We start from the raw sequence: 18,315 nt of genomic DNA on the forward strand, positions 1-18,315 counted from the left end.
GAAATTCACTGCACGTGGCGCTAAGCTGTACGCACACCCACCTGTCTCATGAATCCAGAACCAACGTGTTCCTCATTTCTGAAGAATCTGTCCTTCTCTGCTTGCTCTTTCTTGGACAGTTTCTTCCACTCGGCCTCTGTAAAAACAAAGCCAGGTATCTATAGTCAATTTTGGTTCTTCTGGGCGGGGATGTAGCTCAGTCGGTAGCGCGCTGGATTTGTATCCAGTTGGCCGCTGTCAGTGTGAGATCGTCCCCACGTTCGGCGAGAGATTTATTTCTCAGAGTCAACTTTCTGTGCAGACTCTCCTTGGTGTCCGAACACCCCCGTGTGTACACGCAAGCACAAGACCAAGTGCGCATGAAAAAGATCCTGTAATCCATGTCAGAGTTCGGTGGGTTATAGAAACACGAAAATACCCAGCATGCTTCCTCCGAAAACGGCGTATGGCTGCCTAAATGGCGGGGTAAAAAACGGTCATACACGTAAAATTCCACTCGTGCAAAAAACACGAGTGTACGTGGGAGTTTCAGCCCACGAACGCAGAAGAAGAAGAAGAAGGTTCTTCTGAAAAAAACATGTTATAACATCCGAAGCTAGAAACTCACCTCATAGTTAATACTGAGCCTCAATGGCAAAATAGACGATGTTCTGAAATAACTCTTGTTGTTTTTCATAGCCTGTGTGGAAGAGTTGTTGTGCTGGAAGGTGAGGCAACCTTGACCTAGATCATATATATATAAATATATAAGCTTTCCTCCGAAAACGGCGTATGGCTGCCTAAATGGCGGGGTAAAAAACGGTCATACACGTAAAATTCCACTCGTGCAAAAAACACGAGTGTACGTGGGAGTTTCAGCCCACGAACGCAGAAGAAGAAGAATATATAAGCTCAGTGGGAATTACCAGTCAAGACACGCAATTGTCGCTAGACTTTCCAGCGTGATAACTATTCCACAGGCCATAAAAAACAAGAGTTATTTCCACAATTCGTCTATTACAGTGTAGCATCCCCCTACCCTCACCCTTCCCAATCACATACATGCACAAACACACATAAATAAATAAAAAATATCAAATACACATAAAAGTGGATTATTCCCCCCTCTGCTTCTTTACCTCTGTAAACTTGTAGAGCTAGTTATTTTTCGATAATGACCCAGCAACCAAACAAATAACGAGCCAGCAACAGCCTGAATCCTCGATAGTGCAATGGGTTGAGAAGCTGTTCTGTTTCGGTACTACTTTTGCGACTGAAAAGTTCCGAACGCTCTATACGTACGAAGTATACATCTCTGGAGCAAACAATACAAACATACCGCATTTAAATTAACAACTACAGACCTGAACACATGAATATCCATATAAAATCCATGAGTTCGGTTGTTTTCTGAATCTAGATCTGCCGTGCACAACCCGTTCATCACAAGCAAATTCCCAAGGCAAGTAACTCATACTCTAGCGACAAGAGTAGTTCCCCTTCTTTTAACTCAGTTTCTTCGACAACACTGACTGCAATCCGACGGTCAGTTTTCCACAATATTTCATTTTATAAACAGATCACACGCAACCAAATGCACACATCTCATCAATTTAAACAACATAAAGCGGTTTCATACACTATTTTCCACAGAAAAATGAACTTCATACAGTAATTAACGTTGGAACACGGGTGCAAAAGTTCGTCTGCTAGTCCCATTTGACGAAAGAACATTATCTTAAGCGATACTAAAACATAAACAGAACACACAATACCTGCCTTTACCGCCACAGCAGAATAACAGCATATCTGTGTACTTGATTTTAGTCCAAAACAAGGAAACTGACAAGAAGTGTTAACAGAATGGAATGATTTGCACGGAACTATACAACCGCGCATCAATCGATCGCCTGCGCAGGTTGACTGGTTGAGTGAGTCGGATTCGATGAAACTTTCGCACAAAAACTCCTGTTTTCTTTGAATAACTGAAGAAAGGAGGAATAAAGAGGTTACACACCTCGTCTCAGTGATTATTAAAAATAATGGTCTCAGTTCGCGGTCATGAAAAAGCTCGCTGAAGCTCGCATTTTTCATGATCCGCTAACTTCGACCATTATTTTTAATAATCACTGAGACTCGGCATGTAACCTCTACATATCACTTTTACCATTTGCCTTGAGAGTCTCGACCTTCTTGACGTTGGCCAGGCGAGACAGACTGTCGTGGAACATGTACAGCAGGGTATCCAAGATGGAGTCCAGGAATTTCTGCACATTAAAACATTCTGAAAAATATCACAGATTTCAATCCAACTTGTGTAACATCTCTCTGGGACCAGACTACTTCCAATTCAGTAGTGGGGCACCCATCCCCAACCCAGCTGGTCGCAGGTGGCGGATAGTGAAAGTCCTCTAGAAAAAGAGGTTAGCTGTGAACTAAGTCAGGCTTGCCTGGACGAATAAGCAGTCCCGGACCAACTGGCGGTGTTCCCAACAGGACGGGGCGGGCCAACAGGCGGCACTGTTGTCTTCACTGAAATACCCCATGCTTCCCACGACGGGTTCATCATCATGCGATCAAGAGCCGCGCTATAAGCTCTAGCCCCGAGGTGGGATCCTCAGAGAAACAATCCCCCCTGTGCTCACAGGGCAGGACATACGGGCCATGAGCTGAGCTAAGGGCAGGGTAACCCCCACAGAAAACCTGGAGGGCTGAAGTCAAGAGGTACCATGCATATCTATGCAAAATGGCTACACACTCGAAGTGTGGCCATCCCCCACTCCACAGCAAACCAAGCTCTGTGGCAGTCGGAGAAGACAACGACCTTCATCTCCCGAGCTGGACCGAGTGTATAGCGCCAGCAAACGCCAAGAAGAAGTGTAACATCTTGCCTTCAAAGCTTTGCACACACTGACAATGCCTGGTGTCCTAATCATATCAGTTAAAATTATTAAACCTTCATACAAGATTACCTGGAAGAGTTCTGTGCCACACTGGTCGAGGATGGAAGCACGGCAGTCTGAGCGGGACCACAGCTTCTGTACCAGCTGACCTATCTGCACTCTGCAAAAGGGAAGAAGAAAATCAAAATGATGTCAAAATGAAAGTCAAACACAGGTTGTATACCAAGTAGAAAATGTCCTGCTTTTTCTTTGAATATATAGCATGACCATGAAGGCAGGCACGCACGCACGCACCCACACCCCTACACACCCACCCCCCTCCCTACACACACACCCCCCACACACCCCCCTACCTACACACACCCCCTCCCTACACACACCCCCCCCGACACACACCCACCCCCCAACACACACACACACACACACACACCCTGACACACACACACCCCTACACACCCCACCCCCCCCCCACTCCCTACACACACACACACACAAACACTTCCGCAAAGAATAACCACCAAGGAACAAAACTCTACCCAACAAATCTCACCTGGAGTTGAACTTGTCAAAGGTGTCCTTGTCGACATCAAGCCCCTCTACTACGTCGACATTGACGTAGGTCCTCAGCAATGCTGGCCCCAGCTTGGTCTGTGCCGAGGGGCAGGTGTGTACCATGGCTGCTAGATCTGACATGATGCCACTGCCCCAGCCACTGCGACCACTGGAAGATAAAAAGTACATCACTGTATTGTTTTGATGTTCTGTTAACAAGAATAGCTTGGTCTGTGCCGAGGGCCAGGTGTGTACCCAAGCCGCTAGATCTGACATGATGCCACTGCCCCACCCACTGCGTCCACTGGAAACGAAAAAGTATGTCCCTGTATTGTTTTGATGTTCTGTTAAAAGCTTGATGAGCACTGAGAGGCAGGTGTGTACATATTGTTGCAGTGTCTCTTCTGTCACCGCCACTGTAATTTCTTCTTCTTCTTAATTCTTCTGCGTTCATAGGCTAACTGCCACATACACTCATATTTTTTGGACAAGTGGGTTCAACATGTATGACCTCTTTACCCCGCTATTTAGGCAGCCATACGCCGCATTCGGGGGATGTGATTTCTCATGCATGAGATTATACAGTGAATTTGATTTACTTTGACCTCTGACCTAAATCTGGTGTCCTTGTCGGAGTCCTTCATGAAGGAGAGCAGGGCGGACACGATCATGCTGGCCGGTACCGGCCCGGGCATCAGGTCTGTACGCTCCAGCAGCATCACACAGCAGTCAACAAACGGCGTCAGCTGTCAAAAAGCAGAACCAATCAATACCAATCATTATGAATCAATACAGTGATAGCCCGTTTTTAGACCTAAAAAAATCTGACAAATTCAGATCTTAACAAGTCGCGTAAGGCAAAATTACTACATTTAGTCAAGCTGTCAAACTCACGGAATGAAACTGAACGCACTGCATTGTTTCACTAAGACAATACAGCTTCGTCAATCCCCGCGAGAAGGAAATCGCTCACTTCTCACGTGCAAAACGCAGTCAAATTGACAAGCCAGATTAGCGCGGTAGCATATTGCGCTAAGCATGAAAGCGCGCTTTTCTGTATTCTTGTTAACATTCTGAGCATGTTTTGAATACAACATATCATATCTATATGTTTTTGGAATCAGGAAATGATAAAGAATAAGATGAAATCATTTTTGGATCGATTTCTTACATTTTAATCGTAGTAATATGGCGGGGTTAAAACGGTCATACACGTGCAACTCCACTTGTGCTTAAAACATGAGTGAACGTGGGAGTCTAAGCCCATGAACGAAGAAGAAGAAGAAGAAGAAGAATCGTAGTAATAATTCATTTAATTTCCTTAATTGTGATCACATTTTAAGAGTAAACATAACATATGTATATATTTTTAGATTCAGAATTTGACGAAGAATATGATGCAATCAATTTTAAATCTGTTTGCGAAAATTTGATTTTAATGACAACTTTCATGAGCAAACTTAATTCATTTTTAATCCCCCAAGCTGAAATACAATCCCAAAGTCCGGGCTTCGTCGAAGATTACTCAACCAAAATTTCAACCAATTTGGTTAAAAAATAAGAGCGTGACAGTGCCGCCTCAACTCTCACAAAAAGCCGGATATGACGTCATCAAACACATTTTTCAAAAAAATGAAAAAAACGTCTGGGGATATTATATCCAGGAACTCTCATGTGAAATTTCATGAAGATCCGTCCAGTACTTTTCCCCCACTAGGAGCCATTGGGATCTTTTCACTTCTTCTTCTTCTGTATTCATGGGCTGAAACTCCCACGTACACTCGTGTTTTTGCACGAGTGGGTTTTTACGTTTATGAACGTTTTTACCCCGCCATTTAGGCAGCCATTCGCCGCTTTCGGGGGAGGGTTCTTTTGTTTTACTTTACCTCTAGAGAGTACAAGTAAGAAACTAAAAAGAAGTGTACAAACCGTGATGCCCTTGGCAGCGTTGGGCTGGACCCTGAGCACAGTGTAGGCCAGGAAGCTGAACCACTGAGCCATGTCCTTCACACAGAACTCAGGAACCCCTGACAGGGCCTCCTTCTGGGCTTGGTGCATTTCTTCTGCATTTTGGTACTTCTGAAAAGGTAACAAAGCAGGTCTCGTTATTCAGGCTTAGGACAGGACCCCTGACAGGGCCTCCTTCTGTGCTTGATGCATCTCTTCTGCATTCTTGTACTTCTGAAAAGGTAACAAAGCAGGTCTCGTTATTCAGGCTTAGGACAGGACCCCTGACAGGGCCTCCTTCTGTGCTTGATGCATCTCTTCTGCATTCTTGTACTTCTGAAAAGGTAACAAAGCAGGTCTCGTTATTCAGGCTCAGGGTAGGACACAACCGCCCGAAACATCACGTGTACTCAAAACTCCGCATCGGCTTTACGGAGCAGTGCCCCTGCAAGACTGACAGTGAGACAACAGCACGTCTGCTGCAGTCCTGCCAGCTCTAAGAGGTGCTCAGAAAGAGGAGCTGGCCAAACCCCACCCACAAAAGCTCCATGGCAGTCTGGGGGACCTGCGGCACACTGCCACCTTCATCAAGAAGACAGGCGTTCCCATCTGACAACCAAAAAGAAAGAAAAAGAAGAAAAGAAACCAAGGTTATGTATAACCGGTACTCCTTCTATGCTTGTTGGATCTCTTGGCATTCTTGTACTTCTGAACAGAAAACAAAAGTTCATGTATAACTCATGTTTTTGCCCTCTTATGTTCAAAACGATATCAAACCCACGCATTTTCTCAATATATAATACTTCCAGTCCTGCTTTATATGTTACTGCTGTTCACAAGGAGAATGAGAAGGGTAGACGTTTTACTGACAGTTTTGCAAAAGTATGATAACAAATGATGACAATGAAAACAATAACAATGACATCCATGATGACTGAACTGTCCGAGCTTCCAAACGGTATAACTTTAGCGTAAAGTCTTCAGGCTTCTCAAGTGTGTAGATTACGTTTTGTACAGTGGAACCCCCCTTTTAAGACCTCCACAAATCTGAGAAAAGCGGGTCTTAATGCGGAGGAAGTTTTAAATGTGGGGGTCTTAAAAGGGGGGTTCTACTCGAGCAGCAAAAGGTGAGCTGTACACCGCTGGGTATGTGTGTATATATATAGTGTGTATAGCATATATGGCCAAGAATCTGTCATGGCGTCGAAAGAAGGAAAGAGCCCGCTTGAATTATTTGGCAGGCTCCTGCTTCTAATAAACTTTTTTTGCAAAGAACATTTTTGTGTTGGATGAAAGAGGATAAATGGACGAACGTTTTGGTATAACATGGTGGCAAATTTATGCCGTAAGCAATGAATAACAGACTTGTGAATTCAACCTTACCTAGTCATTCTGGAGAGAAATGCGTTACGCGATTTTGGGTGCTTTCAGTTTTGTAAGAACTGTACTCCGAACACCTGCGCGACAGGTAAATCCTTCATACAAACCAGACAGGAAATGAATGCAGTGTTTAATGAGACCAAAAATGAGCTCGACGGAGCTGCCAACTTCGTTCATTTCGCTTGGAAAAGTGATGCGAGATGTACGTTATGTCAATTCGGTATCGGTCAGTTAAACGGTTGTACAGTTCGCAGTAAATGTAAGTTGGCCGCCAAAGATCGATTTCGAGGTTCACAAAGTCTACTAAGTCTAAAACAATATGGAGCAGTTGTTTTTAAAAAGATCACATTTCTTTCTGGATTCATATTTCACAGTAATCAATGTCATCCCTGCTTACAAGGGACTTCCACAGATGTGTTTGAACTGAAACTAACCAGAGAATTATAACGGCTTGTGGTGGAGTGAACTTTTGTTTTAATTAGATTGTACAGATTTATGCAGTGAAGCTGTTTTTATTTTGTTAGCATGATGCTTTCTTTATTTGGTGTTTAACGTCGTTTTCAACCACGTAGGTTATACCGCGACGGGGTTAGCATGATGCTGCCTGGAATAAGACTCAGATCATTAGTCTTAGGCCACTAAACATCCTGGCAGGCACTGATTATAGACATCTGACTCGCCATGTTTGTAGTAACAGTAGTACCAAACACAAGACTACATGACTGCTGAATTTTAATGGGAGAAATAACTCAGGGGAGATTCCATGATACTTATTGTATGTGTTTTGGTGTAAATTGAAAATTTTCATCTAAATTTTCATTTGATTAATATACTTACCCGAGTCACATATTTAGCATTGACGCAGTCGAGATGCTAGGTAAACTGAAACGCTATCCCGTCTATAGTCTAAGGGAAGCAACCCAAGCTAAAAAAGTAGCAAGCTTGCTACCCTGGGTTGCCTCCCGTAGCGTGTCACGCCACAGATCTCGTACCCAGTACGAGACACCCTCATTCGACTTCTAGAATCCAAAGAAACTACAAGCGGGGAAGGTGGGAGGGAATTACTTATGTGACTCGGGTAAGTATATTAATCACATGAAAATTTAATTAAAAATTTTCGATTAAATTACATATTCTTACTCCGAGTCACATATTTAGCAGATAACTCCAACAAGGTGGTGGGTAAGAAGTAAAAATTTCAAACTCACTGTTAAGATCTGGAGAGGCATTGCCCCGCTGCCACCAGTGCGGGGAGGGTCCTTGAGCCATCACGGCATACCGCGGCGATGTCTCTCAAGTAGAACGAGATAAAGACGTCGTCTGAACGCCAGTATGCTGTGCGCAGGACGTCGTCGAGTCTTCGGGACCTCAAAACAGCCAATGACGATGCCCATGCCCGGGACTCGTGCATTCTAGCCGACTGGAGAGGGAAGGCAGGCTGAGCCCCCCCCTTTTGTGCCAGACTCCACACATAAGCTTGTTTTATGAGAGCCGACACCCACCTGGCCAAGGTAGTCTCGTGATATCTCTGTCCATGGACGTATTCAAGGAAATAAAGAGGAGCTTCTGGGAGCTCGACCTGATGGGTTGAGTCCGGGCTAAATATGCCTCCAGGGCCCTAACCGGGCAATTGACCATGTCTGGGTCATCTTGTGCCACAATATGAGACAGGGGCCTCACAAGGACACAGGGAGAAGGCTGATCCGGTGTCTGATTCTTGGCCAGAAAGGCCTCCCGGAAATGCAAAGACAAGGAGCCGTCACGCTCTCGGCCGATGTCCTGCGGACTGCCTGAAAGAGCGTGTATCTCGCTACCTCTGCGGGCCGAAGCCAGAAGTAGCAAAAACAGAGCCTTACGAGTAAGGTTCGCGAGGCTAGAGCCCTCTAGAGGCTCGAAGTCCGCCGAGCGCAAGAACTCGAGGACAAGGAAAAGATCCCACTTGGGCAGAGGAGAGCGCTTAACGTCCTGCAAAGACGCGCCCTTAATAACCCCAGCGACAACTCCACTAACATTGATGGTATGACCGATCTGTTTAAGAGTCGAGGCAATCGCCGACCTGCGAACCTTCAAAGAGGAGGAAGAAGCCCCCTGGGAAGACAAATCCGCTAAGTGGTTGGCTACGTGCATAGTACGAGGAGCCACCGGGTTCAGCCCATGAGCCTGACACCAGGTGACCCAGGCACGCCAATGCGACGAATACACTGAGGAGGTAGAGGCCCTATGCGAGCGCTGCACCAACTCCAAAGTGCGGTCGGAAGCCCCAGACCGCCTCAGAGCGGACCTCACAGTCTCCACGCGTGAAGATTGAGAGACTGCGGGTGCCCGTGAGGAACTCCGGTGCGAGGCTGAACGAGTTCGCCTGGTACCAGAGCCAGAGGAATTGGAGGGCCGTGTGCGAGTCTCAGAAGGTCCGGAAACCAGGGCTGAGACGGCCACAGAGGGGTGACCAGAAGCAGGGACGGCCTCTCCAATTCCGCCTTCCTGAGGACTTGGCTGAGCAGCTGGAAGGGTGGGAAGGCATAAGCCTCCAGCCCTGTCCAGGGGATGTCCAAGGCGTTGGTCCCCCACGCTTCCGGATCGGGGAAGGGGGAGACAAACACCGGAAGGCGCCTGGAGAATCTGGTGGCGAAGAGATCCACCACAGGCTTCGGGGCCACAGCCCAAAGGCGGAGAAGGGCACCATGCGTGATGGTCCATTCCGCCTGCAACACCCTGTCGGAGCGGCTGAGCGCGTCCGCCAGTGTGTTGAGGCTCCCTGGCAGGTAACGCGCTGAGAGAGAGATCTCCCGCTGGGAGCACCAGGAGAGGATCTCGCACGTTCTGCGGGAGAGAGTGGGGGACCGCGAACCTCCCTGCTTGTTCACGTAGGCAGCCACTGTCGTATTGTCCGTGAACAGACGCACACGCTTGGCTGCCAGGGAAGGGAGGAACGCGACCAGAGCAAGGAACACGGCCTCCAACTCTAGCGAGTTGATGTGCCATGTGCTCTGTTCCGCAGACCACAGTCCGGAGGCCGTGAGCCGGTCCGTGTGAGCCCCCCAACCCAGCAAGGACGCGTCTGTGAACAGGTCCATGTTGGGAGGGGGGGAAACAATGGGAACCCCCCTGCATACCCATCCCGAGTCCAGCCACGGGAGGGTTGCAGCCTGGAACCAATCCCCAAGGGGAACCAGAGTGTTCCAATCCACACAAGGAGAGTCCACCAACGGCTTCAGCGCGTGCTGAAGCGGGCGTTTGTGAGCTCTCCCTAGTGGAACCAGCAGGGCCATGGACTCCATCTGCCCCAGGATGGAGGCCAAAGTCCGAAGGGAAGCTCTCAGGAGAAGCGAAGTAGAGCGGATGAGAGCCTGGAGCTTGTCCACCCGCTTCTGCGAAGGCTGGACAGTCCAGGTGACCGTATTGAACGTCATCCCCAGGTAAGTGAATGACTGAGACGGCACGAGCTCTGACTTCGTCTGGTTGACCGAGAATCCCAGCAAGCTGGCCTCCCGGAGAACCAAGAGAGTGTGCTGCCTGCAGAGAGCCTCGCTCTGGCCCATGATGAGCCAGTCGTCGAGGTATGCTCGCAGCCGCACTCCCTGTGACCTCACCAGCGCGCAAAGCTGCCTCACCACCATGGTAAAGATCCATGGGGCAAGGGACAGCCCAAAAGGCAGTGCGCGGAACTGGTAGACTTGACTGGCCCACCGGAAACGGAGCCATTTCCGGTCGGCGGGATGCACCAGAATATGGAAGTACGCATCCGTCAAGTCGATCGAGGTCACCCAGTCTCCTGGGCGGAGAGCGTCCCGAACCGAGGCAGGAGTCTCCATCTTGAATCGAATCGTTCTCAAAAACTTGTTGAGAAACGAAAGATCCAAGACAGGACGCCAAGCTCCCGAAGCTTTGGGGACCGCGAAAAGCCGTCCATAAAACCCCGGGGAGCTGTGGTCCGAGACCGCTTCCACCGCGCCCTTCTCTATCAGTGAGGCAACCTCCGACTGGAGGACGGCCCTTGCCTCCTGTGAGAAGGGGGGCTTGAAGGCTGGAGGACACCTGGTAAGAGGGGCCTTGTCCCCCAGCCAAAGCAAGCGGAATCCCGACTTCACAACACCCACTAACCATCGGCTGCGTATGGCGGCCAGCCAATGTGGGAGTGCCCGAGCAAGGCCCCCCGCCATCACCAAGGTGGAGGGCGGGGGGGGCGTGAAGCCGGGAACGCTTCATTGGGGGTGGGGCTTTCCACTGGAAGAGCCCCTACCCCTCCTCGAAAAAGATCTCTTGCCCGACCCGCGGGAAGGGGCAATAGATCTTTTCCGGGAAGCAGGATGTGCCTGAGCAGAGGTCTTAGCCTGTTTGTGCTGAGCCTGCTGAGGAGCAGCCTGCTTGGGCTGCTTCAGGGACTGAAGCGCAAAGGAAGAGAACTGCTGTTCTCTGTTGGTGTCGATCTCCTGCTTCCTGGCATCAGCGGCCAGGTTGCCGAAGAGAGCACCATCCACCAAGGGCGACGATCTGAGAGTGTTTCTCGTCGACTCCTCAGAGAACTGGGAGTGGGTGAGAAACAAGTCCCTTCTGCACGAGACAAAATGTACGTACTGCAGAGAGGACAATCTCATTTGTTCCTCGTTCACCCTTGCCAGCGTGGAGAGGAGTGTGGATACGTCCTCCGAATCTTGCTCCTTACTCAAGGTAAAGGGAGCCAAAGATTCTGTAAGAGCACGTGAAAGAGCCCGCAGGATAGTCTCCGAAATGGAACTGAGTTCCAGGAGCTGCCTTCCCACCTCCTCAGAGGACAGGAGAGACTGCTCCGAAAGAGGGAGAACGGAATCCTTCTTCAAAGGCTTCGTCAAAAGAGGTAGCAATGCCGGCGTGACCGGAAGCGGAGCACGCGGCAGAGCAAAGGACGAAAGAAGGTTCCGTGAAGCCTTAGGCCAAGGCAACTTCCTTTGAGCCGCCAAGGGCACGAAGAAGTCTGCCTGTGTTGCAGCAGCCAGATAAGGCAAAGCATGTTCCGGAGCTGTGCCATACGGCACCAGAAGCGGAACTGCTGCTGGAGGCAACCCGCTGCCGGCAGGAGCGGGCTTGGCGAACAAACGAGACAGCTGGAAAGCCACTGACGGTGATTCTTCAAACCGGAAGTAGCTGTCCTCCTCCTTCGCCCACCGGAAGTCTGCCATCGCCGACGGACCCGACGCCGAAGGCGTGGTCGAAGACGAAGCCCCTTCCGGGAAATAACGCGAAGTGACTTCCGCGGCCGCTTCAAGCGCTACCCTGAAGCTGGCCGGAGCCGCCGAAGGCAGCTGCTCCTCGTCCACAGACCCAAGGTCCGAAACGCCACATGACGGGGATGGCTCATAGCCCAAGGAACCCGACAAATGACGCTGCGAGGACAGGCCGGAAGCCAAACGCCCCTCCTGTTGGTCATCGACGAAACTCACACCCTGGCTAAGAGGAGGGTGAGAAACGCCAGCAACCGAAGGCAGCTGAAGGGAGGAGCTAGCAGACACCACCGGAGTGTGTGGCTGCTGCTGATCCAACAGAGGCAGAAAGCCCGAATGCCCAGGAGAACGACCGAATTCGAAATCCGCCGGCATCCCAACGGACGCGGCGAGAACCGAACCGGAAGAACCGGGAGGAGCCGGAAGAGCAGACGCAACGGCATAGCTATGCCATGGCTGTGGAGTCTGCCAGCTACAACCCGGAAGCCCTAGGCCGGAACCGGAAGTGACAGAGGACTGTGCACGACCAGCTGGACCCACACTTCCCGCCCAGGCAGGAAGGGCAGCTGCCGGAAACGGCTGCTGAAACTGGGCAAAGCTCGAACCGGAAGGGACCATGGTCTGTCCGCATACCAGTGAACCAACACTTCCGGCCGGAACCGGAAGAGAAGCTGCCGTAAACGACTGCTTACGTAGTTCGTGGCTCGAACCGGATGGGACCATGGTCTGTCCGCTTTCCAGTGAACCACTACTTCCGGCCGGAGCCGGAAGGGAAGCTGCCGTGAACGACTGCTTACGTAATTCGTAGCTCAAACCGGCAGGGACCATGGTCTGTCCGCTGTCCAGTGAACCACTACTTCCAGGAACTGGAAGTGCAGCTGCCGCGGACGGCTGCTGCGAGCACAAACCTTGCGACGACCGTGTCCCAAAAGGGACCTGCGCAGGTGCACTCCCGCAAGCGGAAGCCACCGAGCGCCGGCCGAGAAGAGAAACGCCTCCCTGCTCACGGCCTCCAGCACCAACGCCGAAGCCAGCAGGCTGGACAGGTGAACCGGAAACAGCAGGAACACAGGAAGCCAACGACCGAGGGTCGCACACCCCCGGGAGGGAGGCAGAGCTGGAAACAGGGTCCGTCCGCGCCATCTCTGAACGCACGAGCGTCCGAATTTCTGGAAGCAAAGAGGACAAAATGCTAGCCACAAGAGTGCCAGCCTCCGGCACAGGTACCGGGGTCAAAACGGACGTGGTAGTAGAAACGCCCGCCGCCCGCGAGCCAGACGAAGTCTCCTCCGGCGCCGAAATGGGCACCGAAAAAACGAAGTTAGTCTTCGGGTCAGAAACGTGAACCGTGGGGTTCCTAGCCGAAGAAGTAGAAGCCGAGGACTTAGGTTTGCCAGGGCCTTTGCCCTTACTCTCGGCCTTAGCCGCTCTCTTTTTCTCACTATCCGACATGCTGTCGCGCAAGAAAAACAGACTACTGAAAATACACAAGTCTCTAGGACGTAAAACTTCAGCAGAATAAACTAGCACAAAGTACAAGTTACAAGGAGGTAATAGTGCTACTGGTCAACGCTAAAAGTCCGAGCACGGACCCAAACTAGCCAGCGAAAAACACCACGTGTAAGCGAAAAATGGCGACCAAAATGGCGGCCACAGCAACAAACTACCGAGTAAAATTCACAAGTCCGCGGACGAGAAAATTCTCAGCAGAATGGCAATGCAAACAACAACAAAATGAAACGATCTCACCGCTAGAAACAGCAATGAGCAGACGGGGAGCCAAGGCCGGTGGGTGTCAAGCAGACAGCAAACAACAGCCTAGGAGCGAAATCAGCACGACCTGTCTCTCTGGCTGAAAGATGTCGAATGAGGGTGTCTCGTACTGGGTACGAGATCTGTGGCGTGACACGCTACGGGAGGCAACCCAGGGTAGCAAGCTTGCTACTTTTTTAGCTTGGGTTGCTTCCCTTAGACTATAGACGGGATAGCGTTTCAGTTTACCTAGCATCTCGACTGCGTCAATGCTAAATATGTGACTCGGAGTAAGAATATGTAATTTAATGTAACATACATACCTTAAGTGCTCAAGGCACTATACTGACCCCCCCCCCCCCCCCCCCCCCCCCCCAGGCGGCCCATACCAATAAAAACAGTTTTATTCTGCTAAAAACCATATATCCTTCCTTACCCACAACAACATTAATAAGATAAAGTCTAACAAATGGTGTTTGTGTAACACTTTTTGGACACACTGACAGATTCCTGACCATATATGAATATTGTGTGAACAGTACATGTGGTGATTTTTGTCCGTATGGTTAATTGTTTTATGTAGGTTGTACATTTAATTGTTCTATTCTGTATATGTTCTTTTGTAAAGGGCCTAGAGCCATAGGTTAGGCACTTAAAAATGTCCAGTTATTATTATTATTATTATACACCGACCTCCTCTATGGTTTTGACGGCGTTGAGCAGCAGCCTGGCCTGACTGATGTAGAAGGTGGTGATGTTCCTCACTAGGTCCGTGTCCAGCAGGCACGTCTCCCAGATCACACTCACCAGCTGAACATCAACACAGGTACACAACTTAACTATTGTAGGACAAGTTTGAAGAAACAAAGGGAAGTAAGCGCTCAACATGCATACAGCATGTCGTCAGTGGCCTTCGAAGACCTCGTAACTTACATTTTCCCGATTTTCGGATTTTTGCATGGTTCCGTCCCTTGATTTTTTTCCTATCATCTGTGAAAAGCTTGTAACTATCTATTTTGCAAAGGTCTTTTTCCCCTGATTTTAAAAACCTCGTATTGCCGTTGGGTGTTGAGACATTAGCGACATTAGCGGGAAAACCTCGTATTGTCTGTTTGAATCCCTGCGAGTCTGTTGAAAATCCTCGTAATTGTTCCTTAAATTCAAAACAAAAAAGTTCAAAACAAAAAAGTGAAAACCTCGTATCTACACGTTTTGATCTGGTGAAGAGGAATTTGATTTTTAAAACACTCATTATCTCAGAACTATGATTTTGAAGATACGAGGTCTTCGAAGGCCACTGACGATGCGTAATAGAGTAGGGGGAGAGTAATGCGAAACCAATCTCCTGGCAGATCACACTCACCAGCTGAACATCAACACAGGTACACAACTTAACTATTGTAGGACAAGTTTGAAGAAACAAAGGGAAGTAAGCGCTCAACAGAGTAAGGGAGAGTTACGCGAAACCAATCTCCTGGCACCTGAGAGAATAACGAGCATTGTAATGAACAAGCGACTTTTATCCTCAGATTGCAGCACAAGCACATCAAAACTAGAAAAAGAGTCAGGCTGAAGCTACGTACAATTCATCCCTTTCTGTTATATCCTGAGAAAAAAAAAGGGTAGCGCCATGCTGCACGGCAGCTCGCTTTCCCCAGAGAGAAAGCAATCCCAATTTTCATGAGGGTAACCTCAAAGGACTATATAAAATCTTATCTTATCCTTATCCTTATATAAAGTCAGACCTGAGGGCTGTTTAAAATGTTCACTGCATTAAACACAAGAGGCGAAGCCATCAAGGCTTACGTATGAAATCGACAAACAGTAACACAAACTCAATCACTCCGTCACACACACACACACACACACACACACACACACACACACACACACACACACACACAGAAAGAGCATAGGTGAAACTGTGCAAGAAAGCGAGACACTAGATCTAGATCTGTTTGTCTGCATGTAGCCTACTTACAGGGACACGACTGCCAACTAGTCTCGGCCCGCTCAAAATAATAATGACCGAGACTTTCAGTACTTCCTTCGCGTGACGTCTAACCCTCTTACGTCATAATGTGACGTCAATGTAATGTGACGTCTTCAAATGTTAAGAGTTTCTACCACAGACATACACACGCACGCACGCACATACGCACAGACAGACAAAGTTACGATCGCATAAGCTACACTTACGTGAGCCAACAAGTGAACGCAAGCAGCTAACTCACCACGTGCTGATTTTTCACCGATTCCTCCTTGTCTGTGCCTTTCGCTTGAGACATCTGGCTGTTGAAAAAACTGAAACACGGAGCAACATAATATTTGAGGAAAAAAAACTCCCTTCGAAATTGAAAAACAAACACACAAAGAATAACATGCACAGTTTGATGGATGATCCACTGCACAGGTGTCTTGCAATGATTGATAGCTGAAAGTACAAAATTATAAAACTAAACAGAATTTTGCATAAGTTTGGTGGAGATAAGCTGTGGTTAAAAGAAATGCCTATAGGGCACAGACTTTGTAGACTGATCTCCGATCGGCTGTTTTCAATTTGCAGCATGTTGCACCGTAATTCACTATAATGCACACATACACACACACACAAAAACACTTCTCTCTCTCTCTTAAGCAGACACATACACAAGGTGCAACTTTCTTCCTAAGGGCCTTCACTCCACGGTACACCAAATATAAAGAAAGAAATCCTAGTACAATACAAATCTGCAAAGATTCTCATTCCCCCCCCCCCCCCCCCCCTCCCAATACACCACCCCCACCTGTGCATCTTGTTGTAGCGCTTGATGGCAGGGATGACGGTGACACTGAGGGCTCGCTGAGTCAGGTGGAAGCACTCGGTGATGAAGCTGTGCTTGCCCTGGAGCTCTGGGGGCAGGGGACCAAGTTTACGCTCCTTTCCCTTCTCTGCTGCTGCAAAATCAAAATACAATCCATTTGTTTGTTTGTTTGTTTGCGAAACGCCCAGCCGACCACGAAGGGCCATATCAGGGCGGTGCTGCTTTGACATATAACGTGCGCCACACACAAGACAGAAGTCGCAGCACAGGCTTCATGTCTCACCCAGTCATATTATTCTGACACCGGACCAACCAGTCCTAGCACTAACCCCATAATGCCAGACGCCAGGCGGAGCAGCCACTAGATTGCCAATTTTAAAGTCTTAGGTATGACCCGGCCTGAGTTCGAACCCACGACCTCCCGATCACGGGGCGGACGCCTTACCACTAGGCCAACCGTGCCGGTCTATACAATCCATTGTTAACCCAATTACCCCCAATGTATTGACAGTAGCTCCGTCAATTTTAAAACAAAAAATCATAGCAAAGTTAAATACTGCAAGTTTTCGGAAATCACCAATGCTCAAACGTGGCAGGAAGCTAGTAAAAATGGAAACAGATATGTGACATAGATAGCATTATGTACTTCTTCTTCTTCTTCGTTTGTGGGCTGAAACTCCCACGTTAACCTCGTGATTTTGCACAAGTGGAAATTTGCGTGTATGACCCTTTTTAGGGGGGGGGGGGGGGCCTTAAAAAGGGGGGTTACATTGTACAGCCCAAAGATGACTTCACAAGTCCAACCTACCAATCTGTCCACCAGCCAAGCAAGCCTCAAAGTCATAGTTGAGGCGACAGGCCGAAGAAGCGGAGTAACCGATGTCGACCTTCTCCAGTTTGTCCAAGCTCTGGCTGATAGGAAGGAAAAACTCCAGCATGGCGAAGCACAAATTCAGCATGAAGCCTGTACAGAAGAAAGAATAAAAGATAAAAGAAAACAGTAACAACCTATTGCATTTTATTCACATGACCTTATAATAATAATAAAAATAACAATAACAGCACTTTTTTGTCCATTAAAATAAAAATGGAAAATGTTCTTCGGCACACCCTGCCTGCCTGTAAACGACAACAATTGTATAGGACAACACACATAAAACATAGGTTCACGTCAGTAATAACAAGCACACCTATCATATTTCCAATAACACTGACCTAAAGTGCTGTCCTTGTCATCTTTAAATTTAATAAATGAACAGATAAAATCTAAATGAGGTCAAACGTCTTTAAGACTATCACAATCAAAAATAATATTGCACTATGTAAATTTACCCTCTCATATCACAGGAGTTGGGTTTCTAAGCGGAGCAATCACATTACGAATATCACAGATTAGGATTTGTAAACTGCAAAGAGCCCTCACTCGATCAAAATGTACACTGCTCATAGACGCAATCAAGCACTCACACACACTCTTATCAACACAGAAGAGTGTTTTGGCAATAACCCGATTAAGCCCATGCGAGGTTCACAGACCTACTAAATGAATTTCAAACGTTTTTGTTTTTTTGCGTATGTGACGTCACTTCAAGGGGGTGAATTCGAGACTACGGAAGTGTGTTTACAAAGGAAAATTTATATTAAGAAAGAGAAATATGAACTCTCGTATATCTACAAATGTCAATCACACTGTGAAATATGAGAGTTTATTCCCTATTCTAAGGCCAAAAAAAAAAATAGGTGTGGTTACGGTAACATAGCCAAAAAAAATAAGGTAGGAAGGTAGGCAATCACTTTTTT

The 18,315-nt window shown here is 48.2% G+C and overlaps 1 protein-coding gene across 3 annotated transcripts in view; it reads right to left on the minus strand.

Moving 5' to 3' along the window:
- LOC138958231 (uncharacterized) overlaps positions 1–18,315 on the minus strand; it is a 67,386-nt gene that overhangs the window by 24,075 nt on the left and 24,996 nt on the right. For all 3 annotated transcript variants that reach the window (XM_070329335.1, XM_070329334.1, XM_070329336.1), the window contains 10 exons: positions 17,324–17,479; positions 16,498–16,648; positions 15,946–16,015; positions 14,405–14,521; positions 5,364–5,513; positions 4,047–4,180; positions 3,433–3,603; positions 2,952–3,042; positions 2,147–2,246; positions 42–136 (listed from right to left, as the gene is read on the minus strand). In XM_070329335.1, coding sequence (XP_070185436.1) covers positions 42–136; positions 2,147–2,246; positions 2,952–3,042; positions 3,433–3,603; positions 4,047–4,180; positions 5,364–5,513; positions 14,405–14,521; positions 15,946–16,015; positions 16,498–16,648; positions 17,324–17,479 — 1,235 coding nt within the window. The remainder of the gene's footprint in view (positions 1–41; positions 137–2,146; positions 2,247–2,951; positions 3,043–3,432; positions 3,604–4,046; positions 4,181–5,363; positions 5,514–14,404; positions 14,522–15,945; positions 16,016–16,497; positions 16,649–17,323; positions 17,480–18,315) is intronic.

This window comes from Littorina saxatilis, linkage group LG2 (genome assembly GCF_037325665.1).
Source record: "Littorina saxatilis isolate snail1 linkage group LG2, US_GU_Lsax_2.0, whole genome shotgun sequence".
NCBI classification, from domain to species: Eukaryota; Metazoa; Mollusca; class Gastropoda; order Littorinimorpha; family Littorinidae; genus Littorina; species Littorina saxatilis.